The sequence below is a fragment of the Balaenoptera physalus genome (assembly GCF_965194825.1).
Source record: "Balaenoptera physalus genome assembly, chromosome: 6".
Lineage (NCBI taxonomy): Eukaryota > Metazoa > Chordata > Mammalia > Artiodactyla > Balaenopteridae > Balaenoptera > Balaenoptera physalus.
Window position 1 is genome coordinate 132,524,292 of NC_138885.1, and position 22,144 is coordinate 132,546,435.

A 22,144-nucleotide genomic window follows, 5' to 3' on the forward strand; every position below is an offset into this window, starting at 1 on the left:
TGCTGCAATGAACATTGGGGTGCATGTGTCTTTTTGAATTATGGTTTTCTCTGGGTATATGCCCAGTAGTGGGATTGCTGGGTCATATGTAATTCTATATTTAGTTTTTTAAGGAACCTCCATACTGTTCTCCATAGTGGCTGTATCAATTTACATGCCCACCAACAGTGCAAGAGGGTTCCCTTTCTCCACACCCTCTCCAGCATTTGTTGTTTGTAGAGTTTCTGATGATGCCCATTCTAACTGGTGTGAGGTGATACCTCATTGTAGTTTTGATTTGCATCTCTCTAATAATTCGTGATGTTGAGCAGCTTTTCATGTGCTTCTTGGCCATCTGTATGTCTTCTTTGGAGAAATGTCTATTTAGGTCTTCTGCCCATTTTTTGGTTGGGTTGTTTGTTTTTTTAATATTGAGCTGCGTGAGCTGTTTATATATTTTGGAGATTAATCCTTTGTCTGTTGATTCACTTGCAAATATTTTCTCCCATTCTGAGGGTTGTCTTTTTGTCTTGTTTGTAGTTTCCTTTGCTGTGCAAAAGCCTTTAAGTTTCATTAGGTCGTGTTTGTTTATTTTTGTTTTTATTTCCATTACTCTAGGGGGTGGATCAAAAAAGATTTTGCTGTGAATCATGTCAAAGGGTGTTCTTCCTATGTTTTCCTCTAAGAGTTTTGTAGTGTACTGTCTTACATTTCGGTCTCTAATCCATTTTGAGTTTATTTTTGTGTATGGTGTTAGAGAGTGTTCTAATTTCATTCTTTTACATGTAGCTGTCCAGTTTTCCCAGCACCACTTATTGAAGGGACTGTCTTTTCTCCATTGTATATCCTTGCCTCCTTTGTCATAGATTAGTTGACCATAGGTGCGTGGGTTTATCTCTGGGCTTTCTATCCTGTTCCATTGATCTATATTTCTGTTTTTGTGCCAGTACCATGTTGTCTTGATTACTGTAGCTTTGTAGTATAGTCTAAAGTCAGGGAGTCTGATTCCTCCAGCTCCGTTTTTATCCCTCAAGACCACTTTGGCTATTTGGGGTCTTTTGTGTCTCCATACAAATTTTAAGATTTTTTGTTCTAGTTCTGTAAAAAATGCCACTGGTAATTTGATAGGGATTGCATTGAATCTGTAGATTGCTTTGGGTAGTATAGTCGTTTTCACAATATTGATTCTTCCAATCCAAGAACATGGTATATCTCTCCATCTGTTTGTGTCATCTTTGATTTCTTTCATCAGTGTCTTATAGTTTTCTGAGTACAGGTCTTTTACCTCCTTAGGTAGGTTTATTCCTAGGTATTTTATTCTTTTTGTTGCAGTGGTGAATGGGATTGTTTCCTTAATTTCTCTTTCTGTTCTTTTGTTGTTAGTGTATAGGAATGTAAGAGATTTCTGTGCATTAATTTTGTATCCTGCAACTTTACCAGATTCATTGATTAGCTCTAGTAGTTTTCTGGTGGCATCTTTAGGATTCTCTATGTATAGTATCATGTCATCTGCAAGCAGTGACAGTTTTACTTCTTTTCCAATTTGTATTCCTTTTATTTCTTTTTCTCCTCTGATTGCCATGGCTATGACTTCCAAAACTATGTTGAATAATAGTGGTGAGAGTGGACATCCTTGTCTTTTTCCTGATCTTAGAGGAAATGCCTTCAGATTTTCACCATTGAGAATGATGTTTGCTGTGGGTTTGTTGTATATGGCCTTTATTATGTTGAGGTAGGTTCCCTCTATGCCCACTTTCTGGAGAGTGTTTATCATAAATACGTGTTGAATTTTGTCAAACGCTTTTTCTGCATCTATTGAGATGATCAAATGGTTTTTATTCTTCAATTTGTTAATATGGTGTCTCACATTGATTGATTTGCATATATTGAAGAATCCTTGCATCCCTGGGATAAATACCACTTGATCGTGGTGTATGATCCTTTTAATGTGTTGTTGTATTCTGTTTGCTAGTCTTTTGTTGAGAATTTTTGCACCTGTATTCATCAGGGATATTGGTCTGTAATTTTCTTTTTTTGTAGTATCTTTGTCTGGTTTTGGTATCACTGTGATGGTGGCCTCATAGAATGAGTTTGGGAGTGTTCCTTCCTCTGAAATTTTTTGGAAGAGTTTGAGAAGGATGGGTGTTAGCTCTTCTCTAAATGTTTGATAGAATTCACCTGTGAAGCCATCTGGTCCTGGACTTTGTTTGTTGGAAGATTTTTAATCATAGTTTCAATTTCATTACTTGTGATTGGTCTGTTCATGTTTTCTATTTCTTCCTGGTTCAGTCTTGGAAGGTTATACCTTTCTAAGAATTTGTCCATTTCTTCCAGGTTGTCCATTTTATTGGCATAGAGTTGTCTGTAGTAGTCTCTTAGGATGCTTTGTACTTCTGCGGTGTCCATTGTAACTTCTCCTTTTTCTTTTCTTCTCCATTTTTTTTTTATTAAGTCCTCTCCTGCTTTTTCTTGATGAGTCTGGCTAAAGGTTTATCAATTTTACTTATCTTCTCAAAGAACCAGCTTTTAGTTTTATTGATCTTTGCTATTGTTTTCTTTGTTTCTATTTCATTTATTTCTGCTTTGATCTTTATGATTTCTTTCCTTCTACTAACTTTGGGTTTTGTTTGTTCTTCTTTCTCTAGTTCCTTTAGGTGTAAGGTTAGATTGTTTACTTGAGATTTTTCTTGTTTCTTGAGGTAGGCTTGTATTGCTATAAAATTCCCTCTTAGAACTGCTTTTGCTGCATCCCATAGGTTTTGGATTGTCATGTTTTTATTGTAATTTGTCTCTAGGTATTTTTTGATTTCCTCTTTGATTTCTTCAGTGATCTGTTGGTTATTTAGTAGCATATTGTTTAGCCTCCATGTGTTTGTGTTTTTTACGTTTTTTTCTGTAATTGATTTCTAATCTCATAGCGTTGTGGTCAGAAAATATGCTTGTTATGATTTCAATTTTCTTAAATTTACCAAGGCTTGATTTGTGCCCCAAGATGTGATCTATTCTGGAGAATGTTCTGTGCGCACTTGAGAAGAAAGTGTAGTCTGCTGTTTTTGGATGGAATGTCTTATAAAATATCAATTAAATCTATCTGGTCTATGATGTCATTTAAAGCTTCTGTTTCCTTATTTATTTTCATTTTGGATGATCTGTCCATTGGTGTAAGTGATGTGTTAAAGTCCCCCACTATTATTGTGTTACTGTCAATTTCCTCTTTTATAGCTGTTAGCAGTTGCCTTATGTATTGAGGTGCTCCTATGTTGGGTGCATATATATTTATAATTGTTATATCTTCTTCTTGGATTGATCCCTTGATCATTATGTAGTGTCCTTCCTTGTCTCTTGTAACATTCCTTATTTTAAAGTCTATTTTATCTTATATGAGTATTGCTATTCCAGCTTTCTTTTGATTTCCATTTGCATGGAATATCTTTTTCCATCCCCCCACTTTCAGTCTGTATGTGTCCCTAGGTCTGAAGTGGGTCTCTTGTAGACAGCATATATATGGGTCTTATTTTTGTATCCATTCAGCAAGCCTGTGTCTTTTGGTTGGAGCATTTTATCCATTCACGTTTAAGGTAATTATCGATATGTATGTTCCTATTACCATTTTTTTAATTGTTATGGGTTTGTTTTTGTAGGTCCTTTTCTTCTCTTGTGTTTCCCACTTAGAGAAGTTCCTTTAGCATTTGTTTTAGAGCTGGTTTGGTGGTGCTGAATTCTCTTAGCTTTTGCTTGTCTGTAAAGTTTTTGATTTCTCCATCAAATCTGAATGAGATCCTTGCCATGTAGAGTAATCTTGGTTGTAGGTTCTTCACATTCATCACTTTAGATATACCATGCCACTCCCTTCTGGCCTGTAGAGTTTCTGCTGAGAAATCAGCTGTTAACCTTATGGGAGTTCCCTTGTATGTTATTTGTCATTTTTCCCTTGCTGCTTTCAATAAGTTTTCTTTGTCTTTAATTTTTGTCAATTTGATTACTATGTGTCTCAGCATGTTTCTCCTTGGGTTTATCCTGCCTGGGACTCTCTGCACTTCCTGGACTTGGGTGGCTATTTCCTTTCCCATGTTAGGGAAGTTTTTGACTATAATCTCTTCAAATATTTTCTCGGGTCCTTTCTCTCTCTTCCTTCTGAGACCTCTATAATGTGAATGTTGTTGCGTTTAACGTTGTCCCAGAGGTCTCTTAGGCTGTCTTCATTTCTTTTCATTCTTTTTTCTTTATTCTATTCTGCAGCAGTGCATTCCACCATTCTGTCTTCCAGGTCACTTATCCATTCTTCTACCTCAGTTATTCTCCTATTGATTCCTTCTAGTGTATTTTTCATTTCAGTTATTGTATTGTTCATCTCTTTGTTTGTTCTTTAATTCTTCTAGGTGTTTGTTCTTTAATTCTTCTAGGTCTTTGTTAAACATTTCTTGCATCTTTTCGATCTTTGCCTCCATTCTTTTTCTGAGGTCCTGGATCATCTTCACTATCATTATTTTCAATTCTTTTTCTGGAAGGTTGCCTACCTCCACTTCATTTAGTTGTTTTTATGGGGTTTTATCTTGTTCCTTCATCTGGTACAAAGTCCTCTGCCTTTTCATTTTGTCTGTCTTTCTGTGAATGTGGTTTTCCTTCCATAGGCTGCAGAACTGTAGTTCTTCTTGCTTCTGCTGTCTGCCCTCTGGTGGATGATGCTATCTAAGAAGCTTGTGCAAGATGCCTGATGGGAGGGACTGGTGGTGGGTAGAGCTGGGTGTTGCTCTGGTGGGCAGAGCTCAGTAAAACTTTATTCCGCTTGTCTGCTTGTCTGGGTGGGGCTGGGTTCCCTCCCTGTTGGTTGTTTGGCCTCAGGCGACCTAGCACTGGAGTCTACCTGCTCATTGGTGGGGCTAACGGTGGACTCTGGGAGGGCTCACGCCAAGGAGTACTTCCCAGAACTTCTGCTGCCAGTGTCCTTGTCCCCACCGTGAACTACAGCTGCCCCCTTCCCTCCACAGGAGACCCTCCTACACTAGCAGGTAGGTCTGGTTCAGTCTCCCATGGGGTCACTGCTCCTTCCCCTGGGTCCTGATGCACACACTGCTTTGTGTGTGCCCTCCAAGAGTGGAGTCTCTGTTTTCCCCAGTCCCGCCAAAGTCCTGCAGTCAAATCCCACTAGCCCTCAAAGTCTGACTCTCTAGGAATTCCTCCTCCCATTGCTGGACCCCCAGGTTGGGAAGCCTGACATGGGACTCAGAACCTTCACTCCAGTGGGTGGACTTCTGTGGTATATGTGTTCTCCAGTTTTTGAGTCATCCACCCAGCAGTTATGGGATTTGATTTTATTGTGATTGCACCCCTCCTACCATCTCATTGTGGCTTCTCCTTTGTTTTTGGTTGTGGGGTATCTTTTTTGGTGAGTTCCAGTGTCTTCCTTTCGATGACTGTTCAGCAGTTAGTTGTGATTCCGGTGCTCTCGTGAGAGGGAGTGCGTGCACGTCCTTCTACTCTGCCATCTTGAACCAATCTCCAATCAAATGTTAATTGAGCAACCTCCCAGGGTAATTGTGGGTGACCTCACTGATCATGTGGACAAAGAGCCCCCAAACCTGACCTCATGGTTTCTCATCCTCTTCAAGAGACCCTGTATTCTTCCCCACTGGGACCAGGCCCTCCTCCCCTAGCAGTGCTCTCATGGTTATTCTGCTGTACCTACTCCCCACCTTCTCAAGAACTTGACCCTTCAGAGTCTCCCAGTCTATCAGCCAACCAAGGTATCATTCATTCATTCATTCATTTCAAACACTTGGATTTGTTTAGTTGTTATTTATTGAGCACATACTGTATGCCTGGTATTGGAACAGGCATTTCAGAAAGAATAGTATATGCAACAGGGAGTGCTTGTCCTCAGAGAGAACACAGAAATTGAAAAAAATTCATGTTGAGTGATTACAATACAATGTATTGTATAGTTTCAAACCAGAAAGGGTGTTCTGAAGAAAGTTAGCATGGATACACAGGGCTTGAGCCAAGGGAGCCTGGCCTGGTGTGGAAGGCCTTTCAAGGGAGGGCTTCTCAGGGGAAGTGGCGTGGGAGCCATGTCTGAATGATGGGTGGGGTTCAAGGGTGAGGGCTGGGGTTGTTTGGTGCAAAGTTCCTGAGATGTGAGGTAAGCATGGCTACTGAGGAGTTGAAAGATGGCAATGAGGGCGGATACTGTGGGTGGAAACTGGAGGACTTTTGAGGGTTTTGTTCTTGTTCAGGTGTAGTGGGAAGTCACTGCAGGGTTTGAGGCAGGGTGAGGTGTGATTCAAGTGTATTCAGTCAAGGTCACACCGGCTGCAGTGGAGGGTTAGGATCCGAGGAGGTGAGAGTATGTGGGTGGGGAGGGGGGATGAGGTAGGCGCCCCTCCAGCATCTCTGGGTCCCATCAGTTTGCTCTGTATCCATAGTCACCTTCTCCTTCTTCCTTTTCATTTTGAAGGAAAAGATATCTCACCCCATCTGTGCTGCTTATCCCCATCTGTGCCCCAGAATTTTGGGACCTAGACCCCTCCCTTCCTGTCATTTCTGGCTGGACCCCTTTCCTCTGCCTGAACAAAGGCTGCCAGCGTAATGAGAGGGCTCTTCCCCTCCTGCTGTCAGCCCCTCCTCCTCTCTCCATCAAACCCACCGTGACTTGTGTTTCCCTGCCGTTTTCATTTATTTCCTCGTCACCCTCAGATGTCCTTTGAACTAGGGCCTCCGACACTATTTTTCCCAGGAAACTGCAGCCTTGAGGTCACCTCCTAAAGTCCAAATCCATGAGCTTTTCTTTTTTCTTTTTTTTAAAAAATTGAACTATAGCTGAGTGACAGTATTGTGTTAGTGTCAGGTGTACAGAAAAGTGATTCAGTTATATATATATATATATACACACACACACACACACACACACACACATCTTCTTTATCCATTCATCTGTTGATGGGCACTTGGGTTGCTTTCATGTCTTGGCTACTGTAAGTAGTGCTACCATGAACATTGGGGTGCATATATCTTTTTGAATTAAGAGTTTTTGTCTTTTCTGGATATATGCAAGGGCCGTTTTTAGTCCACATCTTCACCCTTCCAGCCTGACCTGAGGCTTCCCTCTCCATCCAGCTGAAACTCTCTGTAGTTTCAGGCCCTCATTTCCAAATGTTGCCAGGAAAACCCACCACCATCTTGAACTCAATCTAACCACAGCCAGACTTGTTTCCTTCTCCAGAAGGAGCTCTTCCTTGCCAAGCTCCCACCAAGCTTGCCAATGCCTGAATCCGTGGAATCAAGGGCTCTTCCTCTCCCCAAGCTCTTGAATCTTAAAAAGTGTCTTAAAATTAAACTTTACAGAAAAATCACAAAGGATAATATAGTGAATTCCTCATCTCTTTAGTCAGTCACCAAATTGTCTTGGCTTTTGTTCACACTGAAATTTCCTTCCTATAATCTAAGCCCTATGTCCACACTCGGATGATTTCTGTGGTCTTCTGTTGTCTTTTCCGCATTTATTCACTCATTCAACAACTGAGCACCTACCATGTGTTACACACACACACACACACACACACACACACACACACACACACATCCCTAGTCAATGAGTCTCTCAGCTTTTTTTTTAAAATTAATTTTTATTGGAGTATAGTTGATTTACAATGTTGTGTTGGTTTCTGCTATACAGCAAAGTGAATCAGTTATATATATACATAAATCCACTCTTTTTTAGATTCTATTCCCATATAGATCATTATAGAGTACTGAGTAGAGTTCCCTGTGCTATACAGTAGGTTCTTATTAGTTATCTATTTTTATGTATAGTAGTGTGTATATGCCAATCCCAATTTATCTGTCCTGTCCCCCTTTCCCCCTTGGTAACCCTAATTTTGTTTTCTACATCTATGACTCTATTTCTGTTTTGTAAATAGGTTCATTTGTACCATTATTTCTTAGATTCCACATATAAGCGATATCATATGATATCTGTCTTTCTCTGTCTGACTTCACTAAGTATGACAATCTCTAAGTCCATCCATGTTGCTGCAAATGACATTATTTTGTTCCTTTTTTATGGCTGAGTAATATTCCATCATATATATATATATATATATATATATATATATATATATATACCACATCTTCTTTATCCATTCTTCCATTGATGGACATTTAGGTTGCTTCCATGTCCTGGCTATTGTAAATAGTGCTGCAATTAACATTGGGGTGCATGTATCTTTTTGAAGTATGGTTTTCTCTGGATATATGCCCAGCAGTGGGATGCCTGGATCATATGGTAGCTCTATTTTTAGTTTTTTAAGAAACTTCCATGCCGTTCTCCATAGTGGCTGTACCAATTTACATTCCCACCAACAATGTAGGAGAGTTCCTCTCTCAGCTTTTTGATAGGGACTTGTTGATATATGTGCCCTTGTAGAGCCAGTACTTTATTCTCATTGTGGTCAAGGGCTCACTATTCCAATTTAGAAATTAGATGCTGTGGGTACAGGCGCTGTAGAAGAGGGAAGGAGATTTGGAACATTCCTATAGGTGGTCTTTAAAAAAATGGAATAAAATATTCCTCACCAAAAGAGAGTTTATGCTCCTTGTGCCTGAAATCAGTTGGCTGACAGCTCTGCTCTTTAAATCTTGCCAGCTCAAAGAAATTCACGAAAGTTCTCACCTATTAACCGTTATTAAAATAGAAGAAGCTGGGGATGAAATTGTGAGCAATGCTATCTCCTATGCATTGTACAAAGGTGAGTAAAATTAGCTCCTGTAGAAGTTTCAGCTTTATGTTGCTTTCTGTGGCTTTTAATGGCTTCCATTTATTTTTTCAAACAGCTTTACAGAAATATAATCTTGCACTTAATTTTGATTATCATATATTAGAAGTTGGAATAACTAGTATTGACCTGCTGAGTTAAATCTCCTTGGTTGTATATATTTAACAGAACAAGAATTTTTTATGTCATCAAAATATCAGTTAAATATGATCACAGTACTTTCCAAAGAGCTGTCTCTAACAGTGGTTTAGAATCTTTATCTGAGTCTCAGACACTTTGAGAATATGATAAAAGCTATAGACCTTTGTCGTAGGATTCCACATCTGTGTACACACGTACACACACACATAGATCATTTTGCGTCCAGTTTCAGGGGTTAACACATCTCCTATGCTTATGAATGAACCTGAGTTTTAAAATCCTCATGTGTGAACTTTGCTGTCTGAGAATCCCATCAAGGTGGAATTACTTGAAATAAATAGACCCCTGGCAAAGACCACATAGAGTTGAGCCATCTGATTAATATATTTAAGGCATGCAGAGCAGGGCAAGGCACAAGAGATGTGCACTTTAAGCATTAGCTATTCATTAGAATCATTCTTACTCTGCTTGTCAGAAATTTGGTTGTAAGGATATTTATTAAAATGGGACTATATCTGTAGAGATACATAGGTACAGAAATTATTAGCTCTGAAAAAGACAAGTGGAATATTGTTATAATAGAGCTCATTATGTCATAGATTTAGATATAGTAAAAGTCAGATGTGGTCCTGGAAATGTGCCATTTATGGAATCTGAATCTATGGAAAAATATCAATATACCATAGTTACACTGTTAGGACATGAAATGGAAAGATATTATCACCTAAACTGATCCACATTACATACTTTGGGACATATAGAATATGGATAAGATTGAGTGAAAATAAACTGTCAGTGAAATGACAGCTCTGAGTGTCTGATTCTAAGAGAACATGCTTAGAATCTCCTTTGATAAATGGCTGTGATAATTGGCCATATGGAATGGTTCTGACTCTCTTGTTTCTGGGCGTTTGGTGAGTTGATTTTTTTCCCTGTCCTCTTACAGCCTTTAGCACCAATGAACAAGATAAGGACAACTGGAATGGGCAGCTGAAACTTCTGCTGGAGTGGAACCAGCTGGACCTAGCCAGTGATGAGATTTTCACCAATGACCGCCGGTGGGAGGTACATAGGAGGCCCTCCTGGGTTATTCCAGTGACAGGTCTGGTCCATTTCTGACAGGGTCTTTGCTCTTGAATATTGTAAAGGATTGTTCTGTCCTGGTACATCGGTGTTGCCAAGGCTCACTTTCCTCCTCTGTAGTAGGGGATAATAACATTGACTTAGTAGGTTGCTTGCAAAGAGATAATAAAAACAAATACACTAATGTAAGGTAACATCAATCCACCATTACCATCCAAAATTTATAGCTCTTCCGCCATGATGTGAGAGGCGATTCTCCATCGAGGTGTTGAGGTGCAGATTTCCTCCTGGGAGTTGATGGACAGAAATGTGGGGAAACTAAGTGCAGGATGATTGAAAGGGGTTTATCATAAGTAACTCAACTGAAAATCCAGACAGCGGTACTCATTTTGTGCCCTGCCCCACCTTCTTAGCCAAGTTCTCATAAGAGAATTGTCAGCAGTGAGACGCATAAGAGAAAAATAGAACAAGTTGATTAAAGACATACAATGAATATCTTAGAGTTAGAAAATCAGGACTCCCCCAGGCAAATGAGTACCTCCAATATGGAAGTTGTATGTCCAGAAAATCTGTACTTTTTTCCAGTAGAATGACTTTTCTCACTTTGAATTTGATGAGAGTTGTAAGACTGCATTTTCCAGCAGCATCCTCTTGGGTACAACTAAAGTGAGATCTGCCTTAGGAGCTCTGTTTTGTAGGAACAACTGTAAACCATCACACTTGGATCTGCAAGGTGGAGGCTTCTTTGTTTTAAGCTCTTCAGTCACTGGTGGGCAGTGAAAACACTCTTAGGCCTATCATATAATCAAAGATGAAGACTTCATTTATCCTTACATATGATCAATTTTAATAATAGAATCCAAATAAAGTCATGGCTTATGGGTTTTTAAATTACTCATTCCTTTAGCAAACATTATCTTTGGTTTTTGCAGTATAATGAACCCTATCTCACATGGCAAGCCTTTAGTTAGTTGAGGGAAAACAGAACTGTATGTAAATCTAGGTAATTGATTCAGAAATGAACCCCTGTGTGTGAAATGTTCTATTTAAGTGACATCAGATGGTACAAATAAACATAAACTCAGGCATGCATTGAATAGTACATTTAATTTTATTAACTCAGCTGAAGATAGTTGAGTGAAGGACATAATGGTTTAGAGTATGGACCCTGGAGCCAGCCCATCTGCGAGACTTAACCTCTGCAAGTTACTTAACCTTCCTCAGTTTCCTTGTACAGTGATGAATTGGGGTCAGTTCATACTGGTTTTAGCAAGAGCTGACTGCTAAAATTTTTAGGGATTTTTGAGTCGGTTGTTAAATACAATCATTAAAAATCAAATACTATACTCTTAGAACTAAATAAATTTTATTAAAAACAAAGGCAATAAATAATCAAACTCGTCCCTTTCTAACTATTTTACTACATTTACTCTGATCTATACTCTGGAGGTTATGTCAATTGTATCTGCATTCGGGAAACACCGTACATGCTGCTCTGTGTTGGGTCCCAATTGTGCAGTCAATGATGTCACATGGTAGCCGAAGACTGGCCATGTTGGGAGCATTTACACTGTAGCAATGGTCAAATACTACAAATCAGGGCTTATTATTTTATTCCAGAGTGTTGGTTGTAAAATATTTACCAGCACACCACTGCTCATCTGAAAACAGAGATGGTAATAATAGTGGTAGCTACCTCATTGGATTGTTATGATGATTAAATCAGATAATATTTCTAAAGTGCTTAGAACACTGGCACATATTAAGCCGTATAAAAGTCTTTGTTTAAAAGTAACTAAAAATCTTTGCATAACCTTTTGTAGTGCACAAAGCAGCTTCACTGTGTTAGTTCACTCGGCCATCATGCCAGCCATCACAGGGATTATCTCATTTTGCTGGTTAATAAGCCAGGGCTCCATGGGTACCACAGGAGGGCCATTCTGATGTTCTTTTGAGGGCCTGCTCCGAACTTGAATCTCTGAAGGCATCTTGACCTGTGTTATCTCATTTCATCCCCACAAGCACCTATTTTACAGACGAGCAAACTGAGGTTGAGACACAGTCTTGTTCGAGGTCGCACATAAGGTAATGGTAGAACCAAGGTTTGGGAACAAACGTGTGTCTGACTGCAAAGCTGTTCTCTTCCCCGTATGCCAGTGGTTCTCAAAGGGTGGTCCCTGGACGCGGGGCAGCATGAGAATAACCTGGGAACTTGTTAGCAGTGCAGATTATCAGGGCAGCCACCTCCTTTTGTCCCTATCCCACCTGGAGCCACAGTGTGGGGACTCAAGGGACCCTTGGCAGTTGCCTCTGCAGGCAATGTGTGATCCCGGAGAGACCAACATCAGACAGAAACAGAAACCGCTAATGCTGCCCCTGGCAGGGGATATTCCCCTGAACCAGCGCTCAGACCATTAAAGTGAGGACAGTGGGCTGGGGGAGCAGCAGCGAGGCTAGTGGGGGGCCCAGGGCTACAGTGCCCAGGCTCCTGGAGCTGCCCCAACTGGCTCCAACTGACGGTTCTCTGTGTCGTCAGAGCTTCTGGTATTTACTTGTGAATCTGGATTTTAATGCTGGCAATGTGGATTTTTATGAACTGTCTAATTTTTAATGTTGGCAACAGAATCAAATTGTAAGAAATAGTATGGAGGACAATCAGAACATATCTGATTGTCCACGGGTCTGGTGTGGCCCGTGGACCACGGGTCTGGTGTGGCCCGTGGACCACGGGTTTGTGTCTGAAGTACACATTAATTATCTTTATTAAGATTCTTAATAAGCTTCTATGGGATAAGGATTATCAGGAGCCCAGACAGTAGAGGTAAAGACAAATAATAACCAGGTATCACTGTCAAGTGTTCCAGTGACTCATGGTTATGTAACATGACCAGGCCTTTGCCTCGTGGCATGGGAAGGGCAGTGGGGCGACCCCATGGCACAGAAGGAAGAGTTGGCTGGTGGTTGGCTCACAACTGGTGTCCAGTGTAGACCTCAGAGAAATGGTGCGAGCTGTACCGTGAGCCCCCTGCCCCCTAATGGAGCGAGTGCTTCCTTTATGCCGGACACTGGGATCAATTCTTGATCAACATCATCCCTTTTTTTAATGTAATTTTTTTTTTTAGAATTTTATTTGATGTGGACCATTTTTAAAGTCTTTATTGAATTTGTTACAATATTGCTTCTGATTTATGTTTTGATCTTTTGGCCTCAAGGCATGTGGGGTCATATCTCCACAACCAGGGATCAAACACGCACCCCCTGTATTGGAAGGCAAAGTCTTAACCACTGGACCACCAGGGAAGCCCCTCAACATCATCCTTATGTGGGTGTCATTATCTCCACTTTACAATAGCAAGAGACCAATTCCCATCCAAGCTTACATCTGGCTGATTTCAAAGATTCCACCTCGCTGCTTCCCCCATCTTGATGTTTGAGCTGTAATCTAATATTGTGTTACAACTGAAAAGATAAGTTTTATTTACCTCAAGGTTGAAAATTCGATGTGGCTGAGAAAGAAGGTGCCTTGTTTTCTTGATTGGATTTAGGCTGTGCATTCTCTGTCTGCTCTTTCTCCTCAGTCTGCTGACCTTCAGGAAGTCATGTTTATGGCTCTCATAAAGGACAGACCCAAGTTTGTCCGCCTCTTTCTGGAGAATGGCTTGAACCTGCAGAAGTTCCTCACCAATGACGTCCTCACCGAGCTCTTCTCCAATCACTTCAGCACCCTGGTGTATCGGAACCTGCAGATTGCCAAGAATTCCTATAATGACACCCTCCTCACGTTCGTCTGGAAACTGGTTGCTAACTTCCGAAGAGGCTTCCGGAAGGAAGACAGGAATAGCAGGGATGAGATAGACATAGAGCTCCATGTGTGTACTGTCACAGTTGTCTGCTTGAATTCTTTGCTCTCTTGAGTCTTCCCTCAAAAAATCTCTCTACTTCCATCTTTCCTACTCCCTACCTCATTGCTGTCATGTAGTTAACATGTTGGGGTTGTTATTTTTTCCTACTGCCTTTATTTAAGCTAGCAAGTCCTAGCGAGGTAACAAGTGGTGCATTTTCTTGCTTTATTCTTTGTGCTATCTTTACAACTAGTTATTGCAGTATTTCCTAATTGCAAAGCTTGGTGTGACACACTTTCTGAAGGCATCTAGCAGGGAACGGGGACAAATGACTGGCTGCCTGATCATGTCTTAGCCTTTTGGACATGATCTGCCTAAAATAGTTCTCTGCTACCTATGCAAAGAACTGGAGAACTGCTGAGTTTCCTTTTGTGAATAAAAGGGGCAGTGAATCTCTGTAAAGAGATAATCCAGGTTTCCATTTGAGAAGGTGTTGTGGATGTACCACTTATATTCTCTCAAGATTTCCTATTTTAAGGACAGGCAGGCCCAGTTTCTAGCACCTGCAACTCTTTGCTGAAGGTCTGCTCTGGTCAGAGCCCAGTGACTGCCAGAAGTTGGTGTATAAATACCTCAGCAACCCCCGTGCTCAGAGGAGATAATTCTGAGACCTGTGTCCTACACTGGCTCCAAGGGTTGCCTAGTGGGATTAATCTCTGGTTATTTACCATGACAACTTGTTGGTCCTTTCTTTTCCAATCTCATTTCCTCAGTTTCCTAGTGGTTTTCCTGGAATCATGTCCGAAATAAACTACTTGTCTCAAATGCTTGATTGTTTCTGGGAAAACTCAAACTAGGTCATTATCTTTTATAGTTTTAGAATTTTATTACATGTGTGTTGCAAAAATCTAAATGAGCTAGGTGTTTGAAGGAATTGGAAATGTTTAAAAAGCTGTTTGATGCTATTTATGTTAAAACTCTCCACAGTATCCATAACTGTGCCAGAAACATTTTGGATCTTGGTAAAACCTGTAGGGAAGATTAAAAGGAATATATACATAGAGTTGTTTTCTATCTGAAAAGGTTCCCTTGGAAGATATGGGAGGCTGAATAGGAGCTGGGATTCTTAGTTGATGTATTAGGAATTGTAACTTTGAATAACACTCCAAAGAAATAACTTTAGTTTTACGTTGTGATAATTGAACTTCAACTATTGGAAAGTTAGAATTCAGTTAGAACGATTTTTCTAGATGAGAAAGAGATTTCTATGATGAGAAGGAACTGCTTTCTCTTCAGCCTGTCAGAAGTCATTCAGTTTTTAAATTGCTGTCAGCCCATTTTTTCACCCTTTATACCTTTCCATCTACTTGTACGTTGTCTTTTATGATAGATCAAAGATTCTGTTGAAACTCACATCACTGTTCTGTGAAAATGGATTCAGACACCAAGTTACAGAGCCCTCCAAACATGGGGCACTCTCCTAGGGCATCCTGACCCTGTTTTCATTCTTATACTAGTGTGTCTGCCAAAGTGATTCTCCATCTGCATGTGCTGACCCCCTGCTCTAATCCCTCCCAGGACGTGTCTCCTATTACTCGGCACCCCCTGCAGGCACTCTTCATCTGGGCCATCCTTCAGAACAAGAAGGAACTTTCCAAAGTCATTTGGGAGCAGGTAAATGTCCAAGTCTGCGGCAGATGTATACTTGGTTGTGGTTGTTCTGACCCTTTCAAACCTCACATACCTAATCTAAAACGTCCTCAGTAAAATGGAATATTTGATGTCGGTGGATATGGTTGTGCCTGTTTCCATGTGAACAGGGGTGTGTTTGGGAGGGGAGGTCCCTGGAAAGTTCTGGGCTTGGTGGGTAATCCAGGAGGCACCTGCTTCTTAGGTTTGTGTGGATGTGTGATTGTCTGCCAAGTGGAGGAGGTTTTAAAGTTTAATTTAAAATTAATTTCTAACTTTCTTGCATTATAGGCAGGAAGTAGGGCTCGTACAAAGCCTGCTTTGGGAAATGTTTGAGATTTTTCATTGTGATTCCACACATAATGATTTTTATAAATGATTTATGAACAGTTGAAAAGAAGCTGCATTCTCTGTTTTTAGAGCCTAAGATTAGGTATTGAATATTGATTCACACACACACTCTCACTAACTACAATTGTCAGTCTTCATGTCCTTGACCAATTTCCCCCTCTGAGCTGTTACAGCATGATGGTGGGTCTTCAGGCTTCCCATTGCCACGTCCAACTATCAGCTTCTCCTGCATTTATGTTTTTTTTTATTGGAGTATAATTGCTTTACAATGTTGTGTTAGTTTCTGCTGTACAATGAAGTGAATCAGCTATATGCATACCTATATCCCCTCCCTCTTAGACCTCCCTCCCCCTTCCCCCCCCCCCCCACCATCTAGGTCATCACAGAGCACTGAGCTGAGCTCCTTGTGCTATACAGCAGGTTCCCATTAGCTATCTATTTTACACATGGTAGTGTATTTATGTCAAACCTAATCTCCCAGTTTGTCCCACCCTCCCGTCCCACCCCTGTGTCCACATGTCTGTTCTCTATGTCTGTGTCCCTATTCCTGCCCTACAAATAGGTTCATCTGCACCATTTTTTCTAGATTCCACATATATGCATATACAATATTTGTTTTTTTCTTTCTGGCTTACATCACTCTGTATGACCGACTCTATAGGTCCATCCACATCTCTACAAGTGAGCCAGTTTCATTCCTGTTTATAGCTGAGTAATATTCCACTGTATATATGTACCACATCTTCTTTATCCATTCATCTATCATTGGACATTTAGGTTGTTTCCATGTCCTGGCTATTGTAAATAGTGCTGCAATGAACATTGGGGTACATGTATCCTTTTGAATTATGGCTTTCTCAGGGTATATGCCCAGTAGTGAGATTTCTGTGTCATATGGCAGTTCTATTTTTAGTTTGTTAAGGAACCTCCATACTGTTCTCCATAGTGGCTGTATCAATTTACATTCCCACCAACAGTGCAAAATGGTTCCCTTTTCTCCACACCCTCTCCAGCATTTATGATTTGTAGATTTTTTGGTGATGGCCATTCTGACTGGTGTGAGGTGATACCTCATTGTAGTTTTGATTTGCATTTTTCTAATAATTAGTGATGCATTTATCTTGATATTTTCTTTTTGTATGTTAATTCCATGTTCAAGACTATGAGTGTATTCAGGTTCGAGACTCTTGGTGCACATTGGAAATTTTACTGGGAATCATTATGAACAGTTCAGATTTTTACCTTTTCCTGCTTTTGCCATCAATCTGTGCTTGTCTGACTTTGATGTTGACTCGACTGCAAGGGATTACGAATTAACTGTGACATTCTCACCCCTCTGGAAGACCAGGGGCTGTACTCTGGCAGCCCTGGGAGCCAGCAAGCTTCTGAAGACTCTGGCCAAGGTGAAGAATGACATCAATGCTGCAGGGGAGTCTGAGGAGTTGGCAAACGAGTACGAGACCCGAGCAGTGGGTAAGCCTCTGGGAATGGGAGCCGTGGCCGGCACAGCCACGCCAGGTGGCATTTACTGACTTTTCCAGGAATGAAGGTGGTAAAATATAGGCTCTCTCATCCCACAGCTGCCCAGGGCCACACCCAGGCCAGGTCTAAGTAACTCAGCACCATAGGAAAGCCTCGGGGTGTTTTGTTTGGGGGATGCTATTCAGAAACCTCGACACGTGTGAGGTTTTACCTGACGTGCAAGCTAACAGGTTAGCCTGCCAGCTTCCTATACATATACTGACAGAAGACCCCAGACCCCTGGGTTAGGGACACAGATGGTTTATTACTAATGGCAAAGGCAGCAGCCAGAGCAGCATCTTGGGTTGGTCCCCGTGCCTCGATTCCCCACGAGGTCACGTGAATAAGGGCTGGTGTTGGTGGTCCCACATCTCCCCAAACTTAGGAGGCTCAGAGCTTCTATAACACAAGGCAACAGGCGAGCTGCCCAGCTCCCCCCCAGGGCGATGTTTCTCATCGCCTGGAACGAAGAGGGCAGAGGCCCCGCTGAGTGTGACGCTCCTGAAACATCTGTCCTCTGTTCGCTGTTCACCTGCCCTTGAACACAGCTTGCCGTTGCCCCTGCTCAGCGGGCCCGGACCAGTTGCCTCGCAGCAACAGAGAATTTTAGGCCGGCTCAGTTTTCTTCTTTCCACTGGGGAGTTTTAAGTTTGCAAGGTGGCACGTTGCAAAATGCAGGCATGTTTGTCTGTTGTCTGATCTAATGAAGAAATGTTCATGCATTTAACCTCTCTGTGGTGGGGAAAAGGTGTCTGATTATTTCTTCTACTATATTAAAAATTTCAAGGTATTACGTTGTTTTTGGATTGACTTCAGCTAGGCAATGGCTCCGAGCATTTCGACTTTTAAAAGATTTTCTCTGAGGAGCTGCACACCAATCTGTTTGTCATAAGGTCTCAAAATATAAGCACACCCTCAATGCAGTAGGCCAGTGTTGTTTTTTTTTTTTTTAATTTTTATTTATTTTATTTTTGGCTGCGTTGGGTCTTCGTTGCTACGCGTGGGCTTTTCTCTGGTTGCGGCGAGCGGGGGCTACTCTTCGTTGCGGTGCGCGGGCTTCTCATTGCGGTGGCTTCTCTTGTTGTGGAGCACGGGCTCCAGGAGTGCGGGCTTCAGTAGTTGTGGCACGCGGGCTCAGTAGTTGTGGCTCACGGGCTCTAGGCGCGCAGGCTCAGTAATTGTGGCACACGGGCTTAGTTGCTCTGTGGCATGTGAGATCTTCCTGGACCAGGGCTCAAATCCGTGTCCCCCTGCATTGGCAGGCGGATTCTTAACCACTGCACCACCAGGGAAGCCCTGGGCCAGTGTTTTTTATTACGTCATTTTGGCTTTTTTTTTGCACTGTGCCTTAACTGCAAAGAACCTCACCAAGAAAGCACAGAAGGTAAATGAGATGGAGGGGGGCTCAGGGTCTGGATCCCCTCGCCAGTGGCTGAACCCCACCAAAGAGGGCATTCCCCACGTTCACTGCAGCTCAATTCAGTGGCCATTTCTGGACACCTGCTGCCAGGGGGCGCTGTGCTGTGTGCGCGGTGCCCAAAGCAGGTCCCTTTGTTCAGCGGAGAATCATATTGTACTGGTGTTCTCTTTGCCTTTTATAATCCAGGAAGCTCGCAGCCAGGCTTTCGTGGAAGTCAGGGCGTGGCTGGTGGGCCCGGGGGCGGGAAAGTTCTGTGTATTGGCCAGCCCTGCCTCCCGTTTCCCTCTCTCTGGGGACACTGTCACTTAGAGCTGTTCACGGAGTGTTACAGCAGCGACGAGGACTTGGCGGAACAGCTCCTGGTCTATTCCTGTGAAGCCTGGGGCGGAAGCAGCTGTTTGGAGCTGGCGGTGGAGGCCACGGACCAGCATTTCATCGCTCAGCCCGGGGTCCAGGTAAACAACATGCAGTCACCAAACATCATGCCCAGAAATGGGCCTTTCCATCAGCTGGGTCTCTGGATCCAGTGTATCTCTAACTAGGTGTAGGGATGGGCCAGGTTACATGAACTCTCTGAGCCTTAGTTTCCTTATCTGTAAAATGGGCATAATAGGGGGTAAAGGAAGGGTTGCTGTGAGGATTCAATGAGATAATATGTGAGTGGGGCCAGCCCTTTATGGTAGCTGTTACTGTTAGAACTATTACTAGTAGTAATGGCAGCAGAGAAACTAGTATGAAGTGGGTTCAGCCAGTGTAGACGTTTTCTGCCCCAAGTTACATTAACAGCAGTTTGCACCTGGTATCTCAGGTTTCGGAGGGGAGATTTTTTCCACCCACCGTCCCAGCTGGAGGGGTCTGGTGTGAAGGGGAGGAAGACGGGGAAGAGATGGATGGACTGACGCTTGTCTGCATAGCCCTCGTACACGCGATCACGCTTCATCTTCACAGCACGCGTGCAGGTTGACATCATCCCATTTTACTGAGGAGGACTCAGGAGCTCAGAGAGGTTCTGCAGCGTTCCCCAGGTTGCTGCTAGGAAGTGGCAGGGCTGGGATTTGATCCCATGATGATTGCCCGCCTTACGGACTTTCCATCATACCATGCAGCCAATAACTGGCACAGTGTTTACAAAAGAATCTGTTTGCTATTGCAGCCAAGTGGATTCAGTGAGTGTGGCCATGGATGACAAGGGACACACAGGGGGCCTTGCTGTTGTTCTGGTTTAGCCTCTGCGTCGTAGTGGGCTGGAGGGAGGCCAGTGCTGGGGTCAGGGTTGCCTGGGAGACCCGGCTGGCTGCCACGGCTCCCTTCCTCTGCTCATGGCTCTGCTCACAGCTTCTTAGCCCCCAGACCCCTTCTTGCCGGTGTCCCAGAGCTTTGGGCCCTGGGGAGGTTGACTCACGCTCCCGTCCAAGTTCACCAGGCCCGACAGTTTCCACCAGATGCCGGTTCAGCGATGTTTATGGAAAGTCTCCCTGCCCGGCCTGCGGGACCAGGGAGTGTGGTTGCTCTGGGCAGGCTGACGTGTGGGGTCAGATGTCACTGGTGGCCATGGAACCCGAGCTAGCGTGGGAGCTTTCTGTGACTGAGGGCCTCGTGGTGCCGCTCGGCGATGGCCTGGTGGGCTCATCACCCCGGCAGGATTGGGACAGGGAAGAAGACTGGACCTTACTTGTCTCGGCGTGCCCCGCAGAAGCGGACCGCCACACGAGGATTTGACTGCAAGTGGTTTATGCTGGACGTGAGTCCAGGAGGTTCATGAGGGGAGTGGAGGCCGAGAGGCCGGGAAGAGAAGGGAAGGAAGCAGACACAGGTGTGCTAAGGAGAAGTTGCCTTTGGGGGCTTCTGGGAGCTTCGTGCCGCCTGCCCCAGTGTTGCCCATCCGAGCATCTACCCACCAACTGCAGTTTGCGGTTCCCTGGGGGCTGCCCCTCAAGAGCCAAGTACACACCCGGCCCCAGAAGCCCAGGCAGAGCGGGGCAGGGCTCTCGGGGGAAGCCGTCCTCTCCTGGAGGGATGCACCGGGGTATGGATGGGGCACCCGGGTCCCAGCCCTACAGACCGTGCTGGGAAGGCCTCAGGTCCCCCCCTGCTCTACCACGGAGACACACCGGTCCCTTCTGATTGACATGATATTTTTGTTCTTGTGGGGTTTTTTTTTGGCCGTGCTGTGCGGCTTGCGGGATCCTAGTTCCCTGACCAGGGATTGAACCCAGGCCCTTGGTAGTGAAAGTGCGGAGTCCTAACCACCGGATCACCAGGAAATACCCAATACGATTTTTTCTGACAGCCGCGGGGTTCTTCCGTGTGACCCAGCCTATGTCCACCCCTTCTGTGTTGACTTTCGGTGCTGCTGTCAGAGACAGAGCGAGTTTCTAATTTCTGCCTTCGTAGGAGGCCCTGTTCCACCTTTCAGGGGCTGATACGGTCTGGGGAAAGCTTTTCCATGCCTTTTTAGCTCAAATGGGTGTTGAGACACCAGTGGTCTCTCTCTTGCCGACTTCCTTTCAGTTTCCTGACAGGTGTCACCTGTCTGCCTCCAGAAATGAATCCTTGGGGCCCCGCAGGTAGCACTGGATGTCGTGTGAATTTGTGATCTTTCAGGGAAAAGGAGCTGCAGAGGTGCTTGTTTAAACTTACACAGTAAGAATTAGAGTTGGTTAAAATTCATAGGTTTAGTGAATTTGGACTCATACACCTCTGTTTTAAAGTTCACAGAACCCAACGTAGAAAAGGACTGAAAATCAAACAGAATTTTATATGGTTGAATTATAACCCCTTAAAATGCAGGTAACTAATATAAAAGAATAAGGATCTCAATTCAGAGAGTTATTTATTTTGGAGAGGTTTGAGGGCTGGGAAGAAAAGTCGCACGCCATCCAGCATGTCATTGCATTAATAAGGACCTGTGTCCTTTGTCTCTGTTTCCTGTAGAATTTTCTTTCCAAGCAATGGTACGGAGAGATTTCCCGAGACACCAAGAACTGGAAGATTATCCTGTGTCTGTTTATTATACCCTTGGTTGGCTGTGGCTTTGTATCATTTAGGTATGAAACCAAGGCACATAATCGTGTGTGTGAGTGTGTGTATACATACATCTGTGCGTGTACAAGCATCTGTGCGTGTGTACATACATCTGTGTGTGTGTACATGTATCTGTGTGTGTGTGCTCTTGTGCAAAGGATCATAAGGCCTGGAAATTACGATGTTCACTCTAGTCCCTGCACTTTAGGTCTGGGATCTCCGTGGGTTTCCCCCAGGTTTGATTTCAAAGAGGTAGAAGTAGGGTCATGTCTTCAATATCTGAGGCAGAATTTGGATCTATTAAGCACGAAATGCCGAGGCTG

General features: G+C 43.1%; 1 protein-coding gene across 4 annotated transcripts in view; it reads left to right on the forward strand.

Moving 5' to 3' along the window:
- The window catches only part of TRPM8 (transient receptor potential cation channel subfamily M member 8), a 108,674-nt gene that overhangs the window by 45,457 nt on the left and 41,073 nt on the right, over positions 1–22,144 (forward strand). For 2 of the 4 annotated variants that reach the window (XM_082466281.1, XM_082466280.1), the window contains exons 10-16: positions 8,621–8,723; positions 9,838–9,956; positions 13,553–13,843; positions 15,395–15,490; positions 17,200–17,329; positions 18,984–19,252; positions 21,732–21,844. In XM_082466281.1, the coding sequence (XP_082322407.1) occupies positions 8,621–8,723; positions 9,838–9,956; positions 13,553–13,843; positions 15,395–15,490; positions 17,200–17,329; positions 18,984–19,252; positions 21,732–21,844 (1,121 nt within the window). The remainder of the gene's footprint in view (positions 1–8,620; positions 8,724–9,837; positions 9,957–13,552; positions 13,844–15,394; positions 15,491–17,199; positions 17,330–18,983; positions 19,253–21,731; positions 21,845–22,144) is intronic. The other 2 variants (XM_082466283.1, XM_082466282.1) reach the window with 1 other exon arrangement.